The 24,423-nt window shown below is 39.9% G+C and overlaps 1 protein-coding gene across 3 annotated transcripts in view; it reads right to left on the minus strand.

The window, feature by feature from the left end:
* The window catches only part of PLPPR1 (phospholipid phosphatase related 1), a 252,593-nt gene that overhangs the window by 34,274 nt on the left and 193,896 nt on the right, over positions 1 to 24,423 (minus strand). For 2 of the 3 annotated variants that reach the window (XM_073226971.1, XM_073226970.1), the window contains exons 3-4: positions 18,413 to 18,601; positions 5,657 to 5,789 (exon numbers count right to left, since the gene is read on the minus strand). In XM_073226971.1, coding sequence (XP_073083072.1) covers positions 5,657 to 5,789; positions 18,413 to 18,601 — 322 coding nt within the window. The remainder of the gene's footprint in view (positions 1 to 5,656; positions 5,790 to 18,412; positions 18,602 to 24,423) is intronic. The other variant, XM_037017711.2, reaches the window with a different exon arrangement.

Below are 24,423 nucleotides of genomic sequence, written 5' to 3' on the forward strand. Positions count from 1 at the left end.
TCGCTTTTGCCATTTTTCTTTTCGGGTCCAATCTCTTGTCTCAGAACTAAATCTGGATGCCTGGACGTTGCAAACTGTTTCTAGACTACTCAGCCAGGCTCAGCTTCCTCTGCCAGCACAGGAAACTGGCCTAGGTCACTTGGCACCTATTTCCGGGGATAGGTCGCTGTCCTGCTATGCAGTCACCTCCAACTCTAGACCATTCTCACTGTAGGACAGCCTTTTCCTCTTTTCTTAAAATTATATTATCTTGTCTGCACAAACACCCTATTTCCTCTTTCTACATTATTTTTCTCCACAGCACTTACCTAACAAACTCTATGATTTAGTTATTTGTTTAATGCCTGGCTTCCCCCACTAGAATATAAACACAATGAGGGCAAATAAATTTGTTCACAAATATGTCCTCAACACCCAAACAGTGTCTAGTGTACAGTAGATGCCCAACAAATTACTCACTGAAAGGTTGAATGAATATGAGCAGTTCCCCAGTTTATAATTATAAATATGGAATGCAAACAGAAACGGACTGATTGAATCAAAGTCTCTTTTCAGATAAAGTACATTTAGATGACTTTCAAAATTGAGAAGGATTTTCTAGCTCTTGAAAAGGCTGACATTAAGCTTGTCTCAGGGTATCAATTCTTAGAACCATAAAACACTGTGACCTTTGAAACTGCATTTAAAATATTCATGCTCCATTTAGGTCACACTTAATTTATGGCAATTAATTAGTGCTACATGAATTAGCTGTTTACCATGGCACTTTCTATTCTGTCCAGTACTACCTAATCTTAGGCCTGACCGAAATTGCATAAGACTTGCTTGGTATTTAATGAAATTTTTATTAGAAGTAATAATGGAGCAACTATATGATCCCAAATGAAAAGCCCATAATAAATAGCTTTCGGATGACAATTTTTGATGCTAACAGTCTAATCTTGGCATATTTATATCAGTTTTTTCTTAATTCAAAAGAAAGTAGTTATTTGGGAAGAGGAAGTTAGTTTTCCTTTTCTATATGACAAACCAAAGGCTCTCATCAAATTCTAATGTTTTTTCTGCATTACTTTTCAGTATTAAAAAGTTACCATTTAATAACTGATACAGGAATATACTTTCTCAAGTGTGTTTGTAAGTGAAAACAATTCAACTGAACTTACCTTCATGAATTTTTGGGAAAATGTGGCTTCCTTATTTTGTCTTGGATGCTGAAGAAAGAATACGGGGATTCATCTCTTTTGAGAACTGAAATCTGTGTGTTATGGTTGTTCAATGTAATGCAATACCAAAGGAAATCGTAAATGAAGGGAAAGGTATGTAGAGGGAAAAAATGAGGAAAGAGAAGTCTAAATACGCATTACCAACTTGACTCCATTTTTTCATAAAATGTTGGTCAAATTTGTCAGTTCAGCCAATTCCTTTCCTCCCTTCACACATCATATAAACACAGCTACAGAAATTATATAATCTTTTAGAAACAGAGGAGTTTAGCTGGGAGGGTGTATACCTATAGCCTGGGAGGCCCTGTGTCTTATAATGAGAACCTTGGGAAAAGAATTTGTTGTTGGATTTGTGAATCAGAGGAATTCAATCCTGTCTGTCAAGGTCGACACGGTATTTGTCTACTTGCGGAGATGGCTTACTTGGGATGGTTTCCCTGTGACTTCACTATTCTTGCATTTTCTCATCAGTTAACTTTTAGTGGATTTCCCTTCAATCTCTTTTCTCTGTGATACATACATGCACATACATACACATGAATATAATGTATCCTTGTTATTTCAAAATACAGATTTGTGGTGTCTTAACTTTTTCACATAACATTCTATCATGAATATTTCCATTTTCATTAAAAATTCTTAAGTATATCATTTGCTGAGATTGTAATTTAGAGTGGCAGCATTATTTTTTAAAATTATATTATTAGATTTTTCTAATTTATGTTATGGTAAAATAATTTTGTCCATAAAAATTAATCTTCACCTCTGATCATTTCTTTAGCATTGATTATTTGAAGTAGAGTTTTGGGTTAAAAAGGACAAGTTATTTTTAAAGCTATTGAAATACACTGTCAAATTGCTATACAGAAAAAGGATAACAACTTAGTCTCACCAGGAATGTGTTAGAATCCCAAGTTTTTTCTCATCCTTGATGGTACAAAGCATTATTTTGTTTGAAATATTTTGCTAATTCATGGGTCATTTTTGCAATGTGAAGCTGATTGTATCTGTTGGGAAATATTCTGCAATGGATTCTAGAATAATTATATAAACTGTAAGAGAAAAGTCATGCCATTTCAGCTTAATTAGGCTAGCTGACATGTTATTTTCTAATGCTAACTGCATAGTATGCATTTTGGTCGCTACTGGGCTAGAAAGGAGACTGTTAAGCTCTTTATAGTAATGTTTGTAATACATTTTGATTACTCTCTTTATTTTATCTTAAGTTTTTCCAAGGAAACATCTTCATTTAAAAGATCTTTATTTCAAGTAGTATGTTTTTACCTCTTATGAAAAAAAACTCACAGATACTCAGAAAAAGCAAGTAACCCTTCTCAAGATAAATACTCTTCTTCCCACCTCCAATTCTCCTACTTAAAAGTCAGAATAGATTTCTGACTTTCTCTTAGAAATTGCCTTATTTATCTACTTTAATTTCCTAGAACTAAGCTGAAGACTGGTAATAAAGTTAGTTAAACAGGAGGCAAATGAATATTTAAGGATCAGCATTTATGGTAACAATTTTAGGCAAATTTGTGATTTAACAGAGTTCATCTTTGGTCTTTACTCATCAAAAAAATTATTGGAAACCTACTATGTGCCAGGCATTTTGCAATATGCTGTCACTATAAAGCGAAAAATATATAGACAATCCTGACTTTCCAAGGGGTCACCAATTAATAGGAGGAACAGACTTACGTTATTACAGCAATATTCTAAGTGCCTATACAAGATACAGGTGTATGGCTTAGCAGGAGCCTGGAAGAGGAGGTAGCCAGCTGTCTAGACTGGTAAAGAGGTAATGTGTAAGAAGCATCCTGAAGGATGAGTGGAATTTGTCAGCTTTCATGGTAAGAGGGTGGCAGTGGGATATTCTGTGCAGAAGGAGCAGCCAGGAACTGGAACAGAAGCAAGGCGTCACACTGTGAAAGACACTTGGAATTCACTGAAAGGTTGTAGGCAGGAAAATGACTTAATCTTATTTTTGCTCCAGAAAGATCTATAGAATGGTCAATGGATGATATTTGTGTGGGACTGGGGTAAGGGGGGCCAAGTTGCAAGACAAGATGTAGAGATACTGTTTAAAGGGACAAGACATTCTAATGGCCTAAGCCTATGCCTCTCAAACTCTAGTATGCATCAGTATCATCGGGACAACTTGCCATAAAACACAGGTGATCAGGGGCTATGTCCCCACATTTCTTGATTCAGTAGGTATGGAATGAGGCCTGAGACTTTATGTTTCTAACAAGTTCCCAGGTGACTTAGGGTGACTTCCAGGTTTTTGATTTAAGCTATTGGGCATCCTGGGACCAAAAAAACAAAAGAAGGGAAGTACAAAACAAGTGCTTCTTTCCCCAGCAATCACCCTTCCTTTTAGATGCTGTTTCTGGAGTTCTCTAAGATTTACATACTACCTACTGGTCATCTCCCTCCCTATGAGCAGCATCTCATGCTGCTGAACTCTAACTAATCTCATTTTAATATCCCTGGCTTATGTTTCCAGGATCCAGCTCTCTGTTCGCTTATGATAGATCCAAATGGACTAATGTGTCATTGATCATGAAAATGGGAATTTGATGCTCCTCTAGGCTGAAAAGTTTCTGCTTTATAGTGGTCTTCCTGAAACTCCACTTCAGCTCAATTTAGTGACTCAAGTGGGGATTTCAGGTACCAAAACAGGCAATATGCAGGATTCATTCCTGGATGGTGGGGATCTTCTGACATCCCTCAATGAGCATCCTTGCCCTGAAATGCAAACAGGTGGGCCTATATAAATGAGGTAAAGAGGTTACAGATGAATTATAATTTATATCCTTTGGACTCTGCTCCAGCCGGAGGAGAACACAAATTGGTATAACCTATCTCTGCTAAGGAAAAATAACAGTGACTTTTAAAGATATTTCCCCTTTAATTGTAATCTAGTAATACTCTACTTTGAACAACTTGTTTTAATTACATATGCAGGAAGCAGATCAGACAATGGTCATAAAATCTCTTTCTCTGAAACAAATTATGTATGTGTCTGTATACTCACTCTCACACACCTTGTGAAAAGTTACTTAATACCATTTTATATCATATTCTTCATCTGTACAATTAGGATAGGACTGTAACCTACCTTACAGGGTACTGGGTGAATTAAATGAAATAATGTATATAAAGTATCTAGTCCAGTATCCTGTGTCATATTTTCTTCTCTTTGCTCATTAATAATTTGTCATCTGGACACTCTGGTAGGAAATAATCAGACTCTGGACATCTTTTGAAAGGTACCACTGTTTGGAATGAGTGACATAGTACTGACATCACACTGATCAAGGTGTACTCAAGGAGCCGACAGCAGACTTCCACAGGTCATTTTGCAAATACCTTCAGTGAATACTAAAGACTATTTTACTATAAAGGGTTGCTTCTTTTCAATCATATCTTCCTAGACTTCCCACTCTGTTTCCCTCATTCCTACTCCAATCCAATGTTATTGCATATTTGATTTTGATGTGGTCATTTGCTCATGACATGAGAAAATTCAACCCTTTTCTACATCAGGACAAGAAAAAGGATTAAGGAAAACCAAAAGAGCTGGGAGCACGTTGTATTCTTGCCCTCACGTTCTCAGTTGTCAGTTCCGTATGTTCTAAATGATATCCTGGCTTGTTTTAATGTTCACAATATGGGAGTTTTTTCCTCACACCCCTTAAGATCTGGGCATAGGTATTTATAGGATCTGATTAGAACAGAGTAGTATTTATTGAGTATTCATTGCATAGGAACTCTGCAAGATCTATATTGCTACTTATATCCCTGTACCCATTCATTCCCATATCTATACCATTATCAATATCCCCTGAGGAGTTTTTATAAAAGATTTAGAAGAAGGAATGTAGGACATACCTTAATTATTCCTTGTCATGAACACTAAAAAAAAAATTGGTTTTCCAGCTTTAGAAAGGCATTATTTTCAAGAACCTGATGGATTAGATTTCCCATTATTTGTTAAGTTCCCCGCAGAACAAAATCTGGATGGATGGGAAATGTGTGTCTAGAAATTTATTTCTAAATTCATTTTATTGATGTTACCCTGCTGCCCCCTCACCATCTCCTGACTCAGCTAAAGGATATATGGCAATAGCCAGTCTATATTAAAATATATGTCCAGAGAAAACCTCAAAAAAATACTGTGTAGGGCAAAAAACTAAAGTGGAAATCATTCATAGGAAAATTCAGTAAATACTGCTTCACTTCAAGGATCAAAAACTTGAGCTGGTACTAGGATCAGGCTCGATTTCTGTACTTCCTGGAAAAGCCCCAAAGAAACGTTTGCATTTTAAGTTGATGCTTCCATAGCTTAGTTTATCAAATGTGTTCATCTTTATAAGTTTGGTAGGTTTTACCTGTGAACGTGGGCTCAGCTCAGATGTTCTTGTACTCACCAGTGAATCTTATGATCCTTCGGAGCAAGGGGTTCAGGTAACAGCATTCTCCAGTCAGAATTGTTTTCTCCTGGGCAATCAGAGATTCTCTGGTTGACTTTATGAAATACATGGATATCTCACCAATAAAAATCTGGAGAAGGAATGTTTAAGAAATGTCATGTCAGAGAACTATCTGATAAAAGAGACCAGTGGCTTAAAAACAGTTTTTGAGGCTCCACAATCCTCTTAAAAGATATCACATTGGAGAGATGGAGTGTTAAATTGTAGTGTGCATTTAACTCCTCAAAAGAAGTAGAGAAAGTAATAAAATAATTGATAATTTCAGATAGAGTTCAGGCTATGACATTAAATTCTAAGGCCATTTAAAAACATTAGTTGAAATAATAAATTTCAGTGGAATCTATGAGAAGGCTCATTGATGCTGGACTGAATTTTTTTTTTTAGCTGAATGTGTGAGTTGCAATGATGAGAAATCACTGGGATAGCCACTGGGCCCAACATGGCATTATAAGCACACATCACAATAAATTAGTACTTCATCATGTAGGCATATATTATCTACATGATAAATCCTCATTTGAAAATGTTTGCCTGAGCTATACTTCTTCTACTCTGAGTTGGTTGGTGATCTGTTCTTTATGACAGGGACCTCTTGTTATCTTGAACTAACATATACAAATTACCATTTAAATTATAATGCCTTTTGCAGCAAGTTCTCTGATGATAGAGAGCTTATATTTCTTCATTATGCTTACAGCAACCAGCACAGTATATTCCCATTTAAAATAAGGAATTGGCACAAGGCAAGTTGTCACCAACTCTGATACAGCCATAATTGAAGACTGAGAATAATCAGTGAAGAATATATAGTTAATAAGTACCAACATCTATTGAAAACTGGGTACCAGGCACTTTACTGTAGTATTTTCATGCTCACAAGATCCCTAGCATGCATATTACTACCCTTGCTTTACTGGTGAAGAATGGAAGTTCAACAAAGTTAAGTAACTTTCCCTCCAGAGCAAACAACTGGCTTGTGGAGGCACTGAGATTGGTACCCAGGATGATTGGGTTCCAAAGACAACACTTCCCACCACATCATATGCCATTTTCATTTTCCTAATCCTTAGTTCAACATTTTCCCTGAAGAATGTGATCTTACAGATGTTCTTCTTTGCTAGGCATATGCTTTTGATTTTGGATAAACTTTAACAAGTTTAAGAATCCTCACGCCTTATGTTCCTCCCATCATTACAGAATATCTGATTAGATGGGTAAAGATGGCAACATCATAAATGGCACGTGGGTGATAGAAATTGAACTACAGAATTATAAAACTGGAATCATCTATAGATGTTTTCCTCTTTGTTTTTTTAATGAGTGAGGACACTGAAGGTCTCAGGGACTTGACCACCCACAGCCAAATACCATCTGAAGCAGCTCTAGAATGCAGAATACAAGTAATGCTGTTATCCTGAGTGTACAGATAAGACACCAAAGGCATAGAAGAGGTAAGTAATTTGTCCAAGGTCATCAGAGCCATTAAGTCACAAACCCCAGCTCTGAAGCTGGGAAAACCTGGCTCCAGAGTCCCTCCTCTTAACCACTGCACTTTTACTCAGTAATGACTCAATAAATATATTTGTTGAATTTGTATTTTATATTGAGAACATAGAAAACAAAACAAGTTAAGTGCAATATACTTTAAACACTGAAAAACGCATGGTTATTCAGTTCAACATAGAATGATGCAGTGGAAATAGAACTATTGGCAAGTCAGAAAGGGGTGCGAGGTCAGTAGAATAGACACAGTTCAGAGTCAGACAGGTAACCAATGGGCCAGCATGGATCCCCTTGGCAGGGGCTGTCTAGGTGTGGTTGTGCAGAGTTAGAAATGCTTTGTGCCTGACATCCTTTGAATTAACAATGAGTTCGTGTTCTGCCATGTACCAATATTTGAATGTCTTCAAGAACTCGGCCCTCCCTCCTTGCTCATAAGACCTATCTCTGCCAAAATAAGGTGCCAACGGCTTTGTTTGTCCTCCTGTACATGATGGAACCACATCACTGTTCTTTATCTTAGTGAACTGATGGGGATAAATGCATGCAGGCTGGGCTACATGAAAGATTTCCTTGAGGGAGCTTTCTCTCATCCCACAGACTAGCTTTGGGTTTCTTGTTGCACATGAATCTCTTCCCTGGGTTTTCTCCTTCACATTTCTTATCACAAATGGTTACATATTATCACTGTCATTCTTCATTATGTGATGTTCTGCCTGCCTTATTCTCAGTGACACCCCAGGGCTTAGCCCACAATACAGAACATAGCAGTTATTCAATGTTGAGTAAATTAAGCATATCAGATTAATGAAGGTCTTTTGGAATACAAGTTTAGTGAGGTGGGCTATAAGGAAGGAAAAATGATTTCTATTATTTATCCTTCCAGACCCAGTGAAAAAGCCTCTAGCCTCCCCAAAGCCTCTGCCAGTCACCCTCAGGAAGCGAGACCCTGTCTTGTCACTACTCCCACACACATTATGAGATCTCTATCCTGACATCTACCCAGTTAGCTGAAATTACCATTTGTATGTCCCTCTTCATTTGATTTTGATGTCCTATGGGCAGGACTCCTGCCGTTCCTTACATGGCACCAAGAACAGGGATGGGTATACAGTAGGCTTGGTCAATGTTTGCTGAATGAACTGAAGACTGAATCTCTAGAGGACCTACTTACAGACAGAAGATGAACACTGCAGGAAATTCCCAATACAGGTCAGGAAGCACTCAATTCTTGGTGTATTGCTTAGGAATAAATAAAAACCAAGGACTAAATAATACAAAGGGAACTATCTCTTTTAAACTAAATCCACCCATATACTCATTTTGCATTCAGCAGTTTTAGAGGGAGCATCCACTCTGCCAGGAGTTGTTCCAGAGTTAGAGATAAGCCGTGAACAGATGCCCAGTGAGGGGGAACACGAACTAATAAATACATCATGAAATGTCATGAAATGACATGAAATGACTTTGACTAAAAAGTATATCAGGGAAATTAGGATGCACGGTGACAAACATGTGAGAATAAATAAGAAAATAAATAAGCCTTCCTTGCCTCAGCCATTTGAGAAGGCCCAAATATTCTTACACCACAGAAAAGAGATGTGCAAATTCTAGTTCTCCATTCAGTGATGCTTTCTATCGCTCACAAAGAGAAAAATGCATGAAACACAAAGAAAACAAGAAAATGTTTCTTATATAAAATGAAAGAAAATGCATGAGAATATCTACACACAACCTATTCTTGTTAAAAATACACATGTGCACAAAAGTCTAAACAACATCAGTCCAAGGCATGCATACCAGACCAAACAGTACTTGTCATGCAAAAAGGTATGGGGTTCAAATAAACCCACGGGTGAAATATCCTAAGCCTCCCACACCAAAGGTGGTGAGCAGTAGTACAAAAATTATTACTATTGGCCAATATTCAAATCCTAACTGAAGTATAAGCATAAAAGGCAAAAAAATCAAAGCAAGGATATACACTAACATACATGTATTTAGTTACTGACATAATGCCTGGAATGTATGAAATGATAATCAGTGTTTACATAAGGAAGAAAGGAAGGAAGAGAGGGAGGGAGGGGGTCATTTTATAACTAAAAGGTAGGAAGATATTCCTGGTGTTCAGTTAAGACTGTGGTGGCCATTAAAGGAAATAATCCCACTCTCCGATCACAGTGAGTGGGCTTCACAGATGTTCACTTTCTTGCATTGTACTGACCACATACAGGGTACTATTTCTCCATCCACTGGGTTCTATAGTCTCAGAATACAAGGCCTGGTTCTGTGTGGAGAGAGGGGGTGGGGGGAAGGATTCTGTTTGATAAGGGAAGGGGTCTTTCTTCCCCTCTGCCAGACCTCCTGCCCACTTGGATGCCATTTTGAACATTGTGGCAGATTTATGACTCCAGTTTTGGCAATAGCTGGGATCCACCATCTGTATCTTTGCCACACACACTCTGCCTCTATTCAGAGGCCCACTCTGTTCAGAGAGCAGCTGGGGCATGCATGATTCTCTGTGTGTTCAGCCTAGCTGCCCTGCCTATTATAGTCTTTCTGATTGTTGGCTAACAAATATCTTATCACTCATAGCAAATGAGATGACCCTCCAGTGAGAAGTGATGAAGGCCAAACTTGAGATCTGGCAACGAATGAACTGTAAATGTATTCCATTGGTGCATTTCTCATCCCCCAGCTATAACCTCGGGTAACATAAGACATTTAGATACTAGTAAATACAGTTTAAAGAACCAACTGTTCCTTCTTGATAAGGTTGCCTTTCAAATATGGAAACCCAAATGGCAAATAAATAAATGTCCCTGGAATGTAGTGTGCATCAGTTCAGTGTGTTCTCTTTTAGACTTCATTCTTCATGATGTTTTAGAGGCAATCTGGTGAGTGATAAGTAAGTGGTGTAAATGCAAAATGTTTAGGGGACAGTTTTTAGGTTTCAAAATATAAACAGTCTGTAGAAAAAAACAGTCACTAGGAGATGTATTATAACTTCACACTGTAAGGGGATCCCCTGTGTGTTGTATGTGGTCATCATCACAAAGGCCATCTAGAGTTCCTGCAAGGTATGTTTTGGGCTCACACACATGCTGGCTGTACACTGGTTCTGCTTTCTTGACAATATCAAAGTCACTGCTGTTTCTTGAATGTGGACTGTAGAACCGAAATTCCAGCTCTCTCCCTTCTTGTTATGTGACTTTGGTCAAGTAACTGAAACTTTCTGAGCCTCAGTTTTTCTTTTTTTCGTGATTTTGCATGTGATGTCAAAGCATCTCTAAGGAATAAGGAATGGAGGAATGCCTTAACTTCCTGGTCTGTCTAGGCAGGAATGTGTGTTGAAATTGATGAAAAAATAATCAGAGTCCCTAGCCCCAGAGTAAGGAAGCCTGGGGTGGCTCCAGCTCTGCTCCACCCCTAACAAGGTGTCTCCTCTGGGGCCTGCTGGTCGACCTCCCTGTGTCTCAGTTTCTCATCTGTCAATTTGTTTGTTTCCCCTCTGTTGGACTAGGAGACCTTTAAGGTGCTTTTTGGTTTTGACTCTTTTCCTTTGTCACAGGAACTGACAAGAGAAGGCCGAGTAAGGGACACTGAAACCACAGAACTGGGCCTTGGTCTCAGCTCTGGGTTCTGCTCTTCGGGGCCTGCCTCTGGCATGCTTCTTCCTTCAGCCGTCATTCACTTTAAAATCCTACGGGACTTAACCCTCACCACGTAATCTGCCCCTAAAGCGAATATGGATGCAGCCTACTCTAGTCATCATCATCGCCTGGTATCTCTGTCACTCGGGTTCCTGAAGGACAGCAGAAGCTGGAGCACCCCCTCTGGGTTTCCTGTCTGTCACGCTCTGAGGAAGAGGAGAGGCTGCTCTGCACAGTTCCCATTACTAGTCTAAGTAGCTTTAAGCTTTAAAGCTCAGGGTTTTTTAGATGCTTCCATTATTCTCCCTGGGAGGCTTCTAGAGTCATAAGCATTTCCAAGAAACGCAGACATGGTTTATGTTGTAGGTTTTGTTTAAAAGCGACCAATGAGATTTTAATTGCACACACTATGCTGACAGGCCTGACTGCCAAGGTCTGCATGCTCAGCCTGAATCTCTCCTGATGAGTGCCTGTGACAGCCCAGACCTGCAGAGAGGTCCTGGGCCTCCCACTAGCTGAGTTTTGTTTGGTTCAAGAGCTCTTGACTTCTGCTTATCACCTCTAAGTGTAAATGAAGGGATTCAGCTCTAGACACTTCCTATGCCTTTCAAAGCTCAAGGCTTTAATAGAATCAAGGCCAGTTGGATGATGGCATTTTGAAAATCGTTCAGCAGCTGAGATAATAAGTGTTTTGTGGATTGGAGCCTCCCTACTGGCCTTAATCCAGGGGCCCCATCTATCCATTCAGAAGGCTGTCTTAAGTCGACACTTGTTATAAAATGTAGCCCCAAACTGGAACACTACATTTCCAAAGCATAGCAGTCTCTTACGACATTTTTTCTCCTGGACAGTGGACACAAGAGAAAAATTTAAAATGAGTTAGCCCAAATACTGCTCTAAATAAAAAAGTAAAATGCATTGTGATCACCAAGTAAACTGACCATCACCTTTTAGGCAAACAAAAGATTTTTCAAGAAACAAATTATCAAAGCTCCTTAGCACAATCATCACTAATCATTAGAAGGGGCAGGTGGTAAGCAAGTCTCTCTGTGGGATGATGGCAGGAAAAAAAAACAGTCTAATAAGGAATTTGGAGTTCTTATTTGCAACTGGACAGAAAAATAGGAAAACAGATTTTTCTTCTTCAAGTTTAAAAAAAGATCCACAACAATTAATGTGTGTATCTGTAAATCTTTCCCAGAAAAAAACATAAATTGTAAGGACTAAGTACATTAGCAACAAAGAAAATGTACTCATGGTAAAAAACAAACAGAATACAAAAAAGCAAGTTCTGTGATAATGTTCAAAAGGGCAGAAGATGTAAATTATAAAGCACAAGAGGAGTTTCAACAGAAGAAACTGTTCAGAGCTGTGAAGAGGCAGATTTTGAGGCAGTTCAAGGTCTTACAATGTCTCCTTTGCTTGAGCAGCTGCATCCCTCGTCTGCCAGCCCACAGCCCTGCATTCACTGAGAGCCCACTCTGTGATCCACACTGGGCTTTGGGCTTTTATATTCACTGTAAAAGCTTATGGCCCAGAAACCGCCTCCGCCTCCCCCGCCTCCCCCACCAGATGAGGATTCACAATTTCCTCCAGACTGTGCCTTTCTATCAAATTGTGTTTGTCTCTTCCTTTCCTGGGAAATTAGAAATGAGTCGTGTATATGTGTGCGTGCCCACTTGCATGCAACCTGCAGGCTGTTTAAATTCTCTCGGGCTGGGCATCAAACGTTCTGTGGCTTCAATGCTAAATACTCCCCTGTCACTTTGTTGTCAGGCCAAGAAAAAGGCTTAATAGCCATTTTCTCATGCCTTGTGGCACTGAGGCTGAGGTAAAATATGGGTAAATCAGATTCCCCACTGAGTTAAATCCTCTTATCCAAACAGGCTCTCTGCCTTTGACTCTGAGCGTATGAGTTCATTCAGGCAGCCTGCGGCAGTAGTCAGCCGGGGTTTTTACACTGGTCAGAATGCACCCTGCAGATTTCTTGGAAATGTGGGATACCACTTTTGGCTAAAGGGTTCTGGATACAATAAATTCCTGAAGCTCTAACCTTTCCTAAAGATCTGGGACAGCAGTCGGCCCACCCCTGAGCAGTTTATCCCATGTGGCCTTGCCTCAACATGATACTGATATTTTCTGACAGCAAAGCACAAAAGGAGAAATAGGAAATGACAGGTCAGACACATGGCAGAGTCTTTTCCTCCTGCCTTTCTTGGGTGTCCTGCAGTTGTTAATAGGGTTGTTAATGCCCATCCACTGAGACACACAGCAGTGTGAGGTGCTAGATTTTCCTATGGCTAATGTGCTTGAGAATGCCTGGAAAACCCAGGACAAGTCCAGGGAGAGCTATGTTTTTGAAAATTGCCATTAGTTAGTGTCATATAAGTTGCCCTAGAAGAATCTTGCCTTTTTTTCTATTCTAGGAAAAATAGAAAACACGTTTAAGGAGGAATAAAAACAAACAAAACAAAATTGTATAGTTCTATGAAATGCTTGACCAGGCTCAGAGGTGTAAAACTGAACTCCAGTAGAAAGGGGAGACTTGCGAGGTGGGAATCTGACATTTGGAGCTTCCTCATTGGAATGTTCTTTTTTTTTTTAGCTCTCATGGACTATTAAAAGTGTAACATTCTTAGATCATTTTGTCCACCCCCTCCTTTTATTCACAGATGAAAGATTGAACCCATTGAGGGAACATGACTTCCCAGAGGTCACACCACTACTGGGGGAAAAGCCATGACTGGGTCCCGGCTTCTCCTGACAGATCAAACCTGTGACAGGAGGGCTGCAGTGGAATACAATGAGGGACTCACCCTCAGGAGCAGGGGCTGCACTGAGTCAGGTACTTAGGAACTGTGGCCAGCAGCCCAAAAAAAGACTGCTCTTGGACAAACCTTACCTCCCTAGGATGGGGCAGAAGAAACTAACAGCTCTTTTCTCCCAGGAAATGCTCTGAGCATCAGGAGAGTTCTGCTTTCCATCCTGATGCTGCTCACTTATTTCCAGGTCTTGGGTTGGGGGAAGATCAAGCACCATCAGCAAGTCAGCTGTAATCAGACAGCTGGTTGGTTCCTAGCAATGCTCCTCATTCAGGAGGAAAACGAAAGTGGTACCAAATGGGTGGCTATCTGTCCAATCACATACAGAACTAGATGGAACCTTTAGCAATTCATTTAACTAAAGTCTCAATGCTTTCAACTCAAAAGTAAAGGGAATTGGACCACACACTTTCTCTATGTTCTTTAGGATGTCTCTTTTCTATTCCACTGGGATGTTGTGAGGATAAATTAGGCAAGGGCTGCAGAATATAAGTAAATTAAAGATGTTATTCTTACCATCAACATTATGGATGGTATATCCTCAGCACATATCTTGGGGGCCTGCCAGCATTATTGGTCACACTTTTCACCCAGAGAAGCAAAGGAATGGAGGGCTGAGTCAGGGTTCCATATCTGAGATCTCCAGGAGAACTGTGGGTTCTTAATACTCCAGTCACTGCCCACTGCCCACATTCCCTTGGCTTCCCATCATAGTATTTGACTTCCATGCCAATTGATGTCATTTGGGGAAAAGGAATTGATGGAAGAGATATGACCCAAATTTGTGCCTGGAGAAGAGCTTTTGCTCAAAATCTTAGAATGAAAGACCTATCATTTTTGTGCCCACAGAGAGGAGAAATTCTTCACAAAGTTCCGTTTCCAATTTTCATTTTTTGTCCATGTATGTTTTTGCTTATTAGAATTGCCATTTTCAAGTTTTGTTAAAGACTGGTCATTTCATAATTATTGCCAGAAAAACTAGAGTTTTCAATTTGTTTTAAAAACATTCTTTTGATTCAAAAATAATACATATTCATGTAGAATTTGGAAAGAAATATATAAAAGTATATGAGAGGTAAAAAATTAACTGTACCGTTAGCACTCAGAGATAATAGCTATAGATTTTTAGTTTGTTCCATACTAGTCTTTTTACATATAATTATAAATCTGGGATTATACTTGTGACATATAGAGAGCATCTTCCTAGGGTCTATTAAATATTCAGACCCACAGACAACCACATGCTTATGTCTGGCATTGGTCCACTTGGAAGGACTCATAGCTTGCCAACAGGGCAGCACTGCACGCTCCTCTTTGGCACATGTCCTTGCAGTGGTCCGGCAGAGCAATACAGCTCAGGTGCCAGGAGCCACCATGGCTTAAAAGCCTCATGTCCCATAGCAGTCAATGCATGGTATGGCAACTCCACAGACATAGCTTCCAAGGTCCCACAGTGGACGTGCCAAGTTTCCAGAGTCATTGCACCTGGAAGCCAGAGCACAGCCCCTCTATGAGTCCAGATGCAAATCACCACTCAGGGGCCAAGTCTGCTTGGTAAATATCACCTTTTTCTATTTGTAGGGAAACAAGAGAGCCAGAAAATTAATAGAAGTCAGGTTCTCTCATAGAAGGAAAAAAAGATTTCACCTGCAATGCTATGTACAGTTATTTAGCCCTGAAAAAATCTTCATGTTAAATTACAAGCCTGTTTCACTGCTATTTAAAGGTATTTCAAACACAGGACTGCCCCGTAATGTATTTACACAGTCCTCTAGTTTGTGTATTTACAGCAAGTTCTAAGTGTTCATTGCTAAAACTATTGCTGAGATGAACATCTCTATATACAAATCTTTGTATTCTATAAAACTCTGATTATTTACATAACATAAATTCAGGAACTAGAATTAATGACTGGGTCTGCAGTTTATAAAACTCTTAATGCATCCCTTGACAAGCTGCTGTTCAGAAAGAAAGTACCGATCTACGCTTGAACAAGAACCATATGAAAGTATCTGCATTTTCATCAATGTGAGCTATGCTTCTTGAACACGTCTGCCAGTTTTATTTGGGGAAAATGCTGTATCTTTAAAAATTACTTTTCTTCAAGAACTGAGAAGTTAAGAAGTGTTAATATGCACACAGTCCATTTATTGTTTTATTGTCTATTCTTGTCCTGTCCCATTTTTATTTGGGGAAGCTCACCTTTTTAAGTATTAAGGACATTTACATTTGAGTCTCCTATGTTGCCAACTGTTTCATTCTTTATGTACTTTTCCTTTTGATAGAAATGCTTATTTTTAGGTAGATAAACCTATCACCCTTTCCTATATGCTTGCATCAACATTCCTAAGTGAGTTGTTTTTGTGGGGTGCTTTTGTGGGTGTGTATGTAGACTTCCCAAGTGTTTGAAATATTTTTCTTGCTTTATGATTTGCATTGAAAAACTCTGCATTTATTTTTGGGCTCTGGGGCTTTTTATATAGTTATGGACTTTCTATTCCTTGGAAGTTTCAAGGAATTTATACTACAGCTATGTGCCCCCAGTACTATTTTTGTGGAATATATTTTAGACATGTTTAAAATTGTATTCTATTGGTATTTATCTATTTAGATTTTCTACATCTCTTTAAGGCATTGTTAGTAAATTATCTTTTCATAGACCATTATCTATTTTATTGTGATGTTAGCCTTTATTGGCACAAAACTGTATATGTAATTTAAATAAAAATACAGTGTAGACTTTCAAAAGTTTATGTATTTTTCTTTCTACATTCTTTTCTTCCTTAACTTTTTTCCTTCTGCCTTTCTTATATTAGACTATCCAGGGGTTGTACATTTTACTTTCAAAGAACTATCTCCTAATTTCATGTATCAATTCTATTGTTTTCCGATTCACTAATTTTTTGTTCATAATTTTTACTAATCCATTTAGCTTACCTTTTTTTTAATTGAAAAAATCTATGTAATTGCAAGAGGTAGTTATAGGAGAACCAAGGCAATGATATTTCCTGGGACTGGGAAGAAGAGAGGCAAATATGTAGCAAGTTAATGGATCACTCAGAGATTCATGTCTGAATATATAAGAAAATGATGTGCTTATGAGACAGGAAGAAACAAAATCTTATTCCAGATTAAGCCCCCTGTCCTCAGGTAGAGCCACCAGTAAACCATTCCAGACAGAACCCGATGTGGCCTCTGGGTCTTATCTGGTGAAGTGTATTGTCTTTTGAGGTATGTGAAATGGTGTCATTCTTGCTTCCTCTTATTCCCCAGGCTGATGAGAAAGGATAAAGTTAAGTGGGATGCAGAGACTGGCCTTCCTCTGGGAGAGGGCCCATCTCCCGTCACTCTCAAGAGGAGGTGCTACCAGTGTTCTTGGCAGAATCCCATTCTCTACATGCCAGACACTGTGCAGTCATTTGTATGAATCACCTTATTTAAGTCTCATGAAAACTCTATGAAACAGGTAGTCACATTATCCCCATTCTTTATGGGCGGGGCAGGTGGGAAACAATAGAATGACTTGCCCAAAGGTGAAAAGATAGCATGTTGAGTCCAGATGTGTCAGATTGCAAAGTTTAGCCACTCTGATGCATCATGCTTTACACTGCTGATCTTAATTCCTACAGCATTCTTATCATTTAATTCTTATCATTTAAGGGGGAGCTTGGTAAACCTAGGATCAGTGATAAAAATGAACTTTAAGCACTATGACTCATTATATCCCTATTACTTCTCCTCAAAAGTCTATTCTATTTCTCATCTTAAAGCAAGCAAAATATTTACATAGAAAACAATATTTGAATTGAATGTCTGAGCAGTCAGTATATTCCTCAGCATGCCAGTCAGTATTTTTATTACTGCCTAAAAGAGGAGAGGAGAGGGCAGGTGGAAAGAGGGAGAACTGGGCGGAGGGCAGCTACGGGAGGAGAAAGGGGAAAATGATAAGTGAGATTACATCCCAAATTATCTGACCACATAGCATGTTCAGACACAGAGATGTTTATTTTAAAACACAAATGGAAATTAAAACGTCTAAGTGTTAAACCACTTTACCAGACAACACAGATCTGTGAGTTTTATGCTTTTGGGACAGTCTCTCTAGAGGACGGTCTGACCACTTTCTTTTGCCTCATGAGAGAGAAGAATGAAATAAGTGAAGGTAAAGTTGCGATATAATTGTGATGTAATGTGAACAGAACCAGAGCTGCCAAGAATGAATCACAGCAAACGTAGGTCGAGCAATTTCTCTCATCTCTGGTCTCCCTGGAAGTTCAATCAGAACAGCAGGAGATACAGGCCTGGGGGATTCTGATTCACTCTGGTCAGTCTTTGTATCAGTGCCAGCATTTACATCAAGACCTCTTCTGAACACACACAACCCACAGGATATTTTTCCCATGGCATAGCAACTGTACTTAATATGAGAACCAATCCTGCCTGTTGATTTATGACATTCACACATGCTTTAAAAGTGTGTGTGTGTGTGTGTGTGTGTGTGTGTGCACGCGTGTATTCAAATTCAGATACCAAAAAGCAAAACCCACCTATTTTAATGAGATTGTGTTCAGAGCTCCACTCACTCTGTTTTGGCTAACACAGGACACCCCAGTAAGGCTGCTGTGAATGCCCAGGAAGAGAGGAAAGAGGAGAAAAGGCAGGCAGGAAATGCTGTTTAGTATCTGCCAGAGAAGAAGGCAGTGCATTTCTGTACTTACAATAGCAGTTGGGGTGGCCGCCAGCACACAATAGAGCACCAGAGGGGTGATGAAGCTTTCGTCCTCTGTCCCGGGGTAAGGCTTCATTAAGTCTCCATCCTGACAGAAGAATCCTTGGATATGCACCTGAAAAGTGTCAGTGCATTCGAAGTAGTAGGCAAGCAGCACTGTCCCAGCCATGATGACAAGCTGAAAATACAGCATGGCCACACAGAGACATTAGCAGGGCTTCGGAGCAGCGCTCGCCGCTCAGAGCACACTCCCTCCATTACCCCGGCAGCTCTCCTTGTGTTGGGATTGGCAAGTGCGTGCGTGCCTGGCTCTGCATGCTCTAGTCTCGGGAGTGTGTGTGCGCTCACTCATCTGCCTGTGACATCAGTTACAGAAACCTTCCAGCAAACATGAACAGCTCCCATCTGAGAGGCAGACCACAGGAAGGCTTGTAGAGGAACCCGGCTTCTGCGGCCACCCTCTCAGAAGAAGCATGGGAACCAAGAGGTATTTCCGTTGGACAGAGGTGAACGGTCAAAGGGCAGTGGCAGAAGAATTGGCAAAATGTAAATATGAGATGTGTTCACGAGGAATTTCATAAAATACTAAAGACAGACTTACCTTCTTACAAAATATTAGAGGCAGGTAAGTCATGAGTGAATGAATGAACAAATGCATGAATGAAAGAATGAAAGAATGACGAAGAAAGCTAAAGCCTAAAAAAGTTGAGGGAAAATTTCAGAACCATACCCCAAAATATTGGCAGGGATGAAAACACAGTGCAGGTGTCCTCTACCAGTCATAACTTTAATCTTTTCCCAGAAAGGTTTGGCCTTTATTCCAAAATGCTTCCCACAAGTAAAACTACTTTCTGCCAGACTTGGCATCATTATAGACACAGATCCTTCATAAGGTTTAGACATAAAAAGGGGCATATTATCCTTTACTTTTGTCTCAGAATGCCCCAGATATTCACCAAGTTTATATGTAGCCTTTAACAGGTATGAGGAGTTGAGGGAATATGGAAATGCCAACATTATTTTTCTTATTCATATTTGGAAACACCAGACTGCCAAGATGGTGATACAGGTAGATAGAAAACGTGTCTTTGAGGTCATGAGATTACTGAAAACTAAGCTGGTAGAGAACTCAGAGATCTCCCAATCTAAAACTCTTATTTCATAGGTGAGAAAACTGAGGCCCAACCAGGAGAACTGACCACTGCCAGGTTACCCAACAAGTAAGCTAAATATGTGCTTAGGCTGAGAATTGGCAAAGCTGGCAAACTGAAGTGCAGAAAAAATATTTTTAAATGTTAATTTATTTAAAAGTTTCTAAGTAATCATTATGGGAAAAAATCAGAACTTGGTAGGACATCTTTGCATACCTTTTTTATTCCCCTCTCCACTTTTTTTTATTAAGGTATCATTAATATACGATCTTATGTTGGTTTCAACAGTCTTGTGATCAACTTCTATTGTGATTGCGAATTATTGTGCCCCTTTTTTCCCCTCCCTGTTCCCTGGACCCACCTCAACCCCTCTCCCTTGGTAACCACTAGTCACTTACAGTCTCTATGAGTCTAATACTGTTTTGTTCCTTCTGTTTTGCTTTGTTTTCACATTCCACAAATAAGTGAAATCATATGGTATTTGCCTTTCTCTGCCTGTTTGTACACCTTTCATGGCACAAAATTATTTTTATTTGAAAGTATACATCAAGCAGTGAGGGGACAGCCATAATCTTTTCAGGCTTTAGCAAGTCTAAAGTTCTCATTTCAGCCCTGGAGTGACTGACTACCCAAGTGACTAGTTAGTGTAGCTTGCATTGCTAGTTAACATTAAACTCAGGACTAGAAACTACATTTTCTGATCCCCAGGGGAAAAAGGAGACCTGTATCATGGCATCAAAACTGCATCCTACACAGAAGTGTGGAGAGTTACAGGGGGACATAAAGTAGCCCAACTCTAATACAGTGCAGGAGCCAAGGGCTGACCCCACCCCCAGGATGTGCTGTTGTGACATGCAGCTTATTCTGAGTGGAAAACAACCAAGGCCCAAAAGTCTCAGGAAGAAATTTTGACCCCAGAGAATTTAGATAGAGGACATATTTGGAATCCATGCCTATGGATTCCCTGTACATATGTAATCAAACATTGTTTTCTTTTCTTCTGTTAATCTGTCTCATGTCAGTTTGATTCTTAAACCAGCTCTCTGCAGCTTGAGGGGCAGAGAAATTTTATTCCTCTCAAGCAGACAGGCACCAGTTAGGCATTTTCATATCCATTGTTTTCAGCCACAACACAGAAGCAGAGCCTTACACTCTGTCTAATCTCTAGAACTGACAGAACCTCTGCTTCTGGGCTATTATCTCTGCAATTCCTCCTCACTAGAGCCAAAAGCATCATTTTCTTTGAAGGTCATTTGGATGAAGAATCCTCTCCCATCCTTCTATTTTCCCTACTTCAAAGCCTTTCCTCTTTGGTTCAGAGCTCTGCAGCATCTCTAGTTTAATGTGCCTGAAGGACAAACTCCCAACCATCCTGCTAAAATGGTTGTTACCTTTTGGCTGCATCTGTCCCCAGCTTTCTTTATCTCCAGGTAGGCCCCAAATTATACTTTCCTTTCACTATCCCTTATCCATGACTTGTTTCTGGCTCTAAAGGATTATATTCTGTCATCTGGCATTTTCTACCCCTCACCCCCAGTGAACTGTCTGTCACAACTGCTGACCATCCAGTCATCTCTGGACACCCCCACATGTTTCTCTGGGCCTGAAATTGTTTATTAGGACAATGGGTCATCACCAGTGCTCACACCAGCCATTTCTGTTTCAAGCATTTTGTTTATTTCTTTTTGTAGCAACAGAGAAGAGACTTGGATAAGTATGTTTCCTGTAAGGATGAGAGAGGTGCTTCAGAGCTGCTCCTGCGAATGCATGCTCTTGCTGGCTGCTAGTTTATAAAGTCAAGGCCATGAAGTTTCCATTTCCTTTGTGCTTCACTGGTCAGCTGAGCTGACCTCATGGGAAGGAAGCTAGCCAGCTGCCCTCAATGCTTTGGATCTGAGATAACACTACGATGCCAACAGTTTTGGGGGCTCTGCCTGTGGGGCTGTCTCTGTCTCCTGCACAGACTTGATGTGGGGTTTCTGTCTGCCTCACTCATGTGGCCAGAGACACGTTTCTCTCTCAGCTTCATCAGCCTTTGGGAGATACCTGTTTGGAGAATAGGCAGAATCTCTGGGGACTTTTTGGATAAAACAAAACCTAAAATGGCATTTGGCTTTCTCTATTTAGGAAGAGTATTGTATTTTTTGGGTGCCTCTATACTACCACTTTCATTTAAAAAAAAGGGAGAAGTGATCCCTATCAAAATGCCAACAGCATTCTTCAATGAACTAGAGAAAATAGTTCTAAAATTCATACGGAACCACAAAAGACCCTGAATAGCCAAAGCAATCCTGAGAAGGATGAATAAAGCAGGGGGAATTATGCTCCCTGACTTCAAGCTCTACTACAAAGCCACAATAATCAAGACAATTTGGTACTGGCACAAGAACAGACCCATAGACCAGTGGAACAGAATAGAGAGCCCAAATATAAATCCAAGCATATATGGTCAATTAATATACAATAAAGGAGCCATAGATACACAATGGGGAAATGACAGCCTCTTCGACAGCTGGTGTTGGCAAAACTGGATAGCTACATGTAAGTGAATGAAACTGGATTATTGTCTAACCCCATACACAAAAGTAAACTTGAAATGGATCAAAGACCTGAATGTAAGTCGTGAAACCATAAAACTCTTAGAAGAAAACATAGGCAAAAATCTCTTGAATATAAACATGAACAACTTCTTCATGAACATATCTCCCCGGGCAAGGGAAACAAAAGCAAAAATGAACAAGCGGAACTATATCAAACTAAAAAGCTTCTGTGCAGCAAGGGACACCATCAGTAGAACAAAAAGACATCTTACAGTATGGGAGAATATATTCATAAATGACATATCCAATAAGGGTTTGACATCCAAATTATATAAAGAGCTCATGCACCTCAACAAACAAAAAGCAAATAAGCCATTTAAAAACTGGGCAGAAGAGCTGAACAGATACTTCTCCAAAGAAGAAGTTCAAATGGCTAACAGGCACATGGAAAGATTCTCCACATCACTAATCATCAGAGAAATGCAAATTAAAACCACAATGAGATATCACCTTACACCAGTGAGGATGACCAACATCCAAAAGACAAACAACAGCAAATGTTGGCAAGGATGTGGAGAAAGGGGAACTCTCCTACTCTGCTGGTGGGAATGTAAATTAGTTCAACCATTGTGGAAAGCAGTATGGAGGTTCCTCAAAAACTAAAAATAGAAATAGCATTTGACCCAGGAATTCCACTCCTAGGTATTTACCCTAAGAATGCAGGGGCCCAGTTTGAAAAAGACATATGCACCCCTATGTTTTTCACAGCACTATTTACAGTAGCCAAGAAATGGAAGCCATCTAAGTGTCCATCAGTAGATGAATGGATAAAGAAGATGTGGTACATATACACAATGGAGTATTAATCAGCCATAAGAAGAAAGCAGATCCTCCCATTTGCAACAACATGGATGGAGCTAGAGGGTATTATGCTCAGTGAAATAAGCCAGGCGGAGAAAGACAAGCATCAAATTTCACTCATCTGTGGAAAACTGAAGGAACAAAACAGCAGCAGACTCACAGAACTCAAGAATGAACTAACAGTTAGCAAAGGGAAAGGGACTGGGGAGGATGGGTGGGAAGGGAGGGATAAGGTGGAAAAAGGGGCATTACAATTAACACACATAATGTAGCGGGGGTGGTGGTGGCATGGGGAAGGCTGTACAGCACAGAGAAGACAAGTAGTGACTCTATAGCATCTTACTACGCTGATGGACAGTGACTGTAATGGGGTATGTGGGGGGTACTTGATAATAGGGGGAGTCTAGTAACCATAATGTTGTTCAAGTAATTGTATATTAATGATACCAAAAGAAGAAAATAAAAAAAAAAGGAGAAGTGAAAGTGCAGTAAATGAAAGCAAAAACATACACATATATAGGTAAAAGGACTCAATAGAAAAGCAACTAGGAACTTTTAAAACATAGAACTGTCTTAACATCAAATGTATCAAAATCAACAATAATGACAACAAAAATCCAAGGTCAATATGCCTAAATTTGAAATCTACAGAACAAATCTTGAATAGCTGCCTGGCTAATTTAATCCTGGAAGCATCATTCAAAGAGAACTGAATGAATCAATCAATTGATCAATTGCAGGGCTTGTAGTAAAGGAGAACCTTGGAGATTCAGGGTGGTAAAGGTAGGAGGGACCTTCGGCAGCCTAAGGGACAGAAGTGCCACATCAGCAAGAGTTAACTTGCTGTGGCTCCTCCCCTGAGCAGCCAGAAACCCCTTCCTGTCATTTTCAAGCAATCCTCTAACTCCTAGAAGAGTCCCCAGTAATGACCGTTAGAGACATACAGAAGCAAAAAAAGAGCAATTCAGGTCTTGATATCTAGATTTCTCTTCTGTTGGACATTCTCTTGTGACTATATATTGAAAAGAAATGTGCATTTATTGCAGGAACAGACACACCACATTGGTTCTGCTTCTAGGAGCAGAGAGGTCTCTGCCTTACAGCCCTGATGAAAGTGCACAATTAGCCATCAGCACCCTCCCTTCTTCCTCCCTGTCCTGGGCCACGATTCATCATGGCCTAGGTCTGTGTCACTGGTGCCAGCTGGCACACTGCCATCTGTTGCCTTCCTCCATCCCACTTAGGGATGCCTGCAGGGAGGCCATAATGTTGGTGTCACATGAGCAGATGGTGTGGCTGTGCTGGACCCAAGTGCTGGTGGGGGGGTTGTAGATATCGGTGTGAAAGAAGCAATTATGGCTGCAGGGAACAACAAGGTGTGAGGAGCTCATGGACCACGGATCTTCCTCAGCTGTCACTTCCCAAGAAGGACAATCTGATATATGAAA

Source organism: Manis javanica, chromosome 2 (assembly GCF_040802235.1).
Source record: "Manis javanica isolate MJ-LG chromosome 2, MJ_LKY, whole genome shotgun sequence".
Classification (NCBI taxonomy): domain Eukaryota; kingdom Metazoa; phylum Chordata; class Mammalia; order Pholidota; family Manidae; genus Manis; species Manis javanica.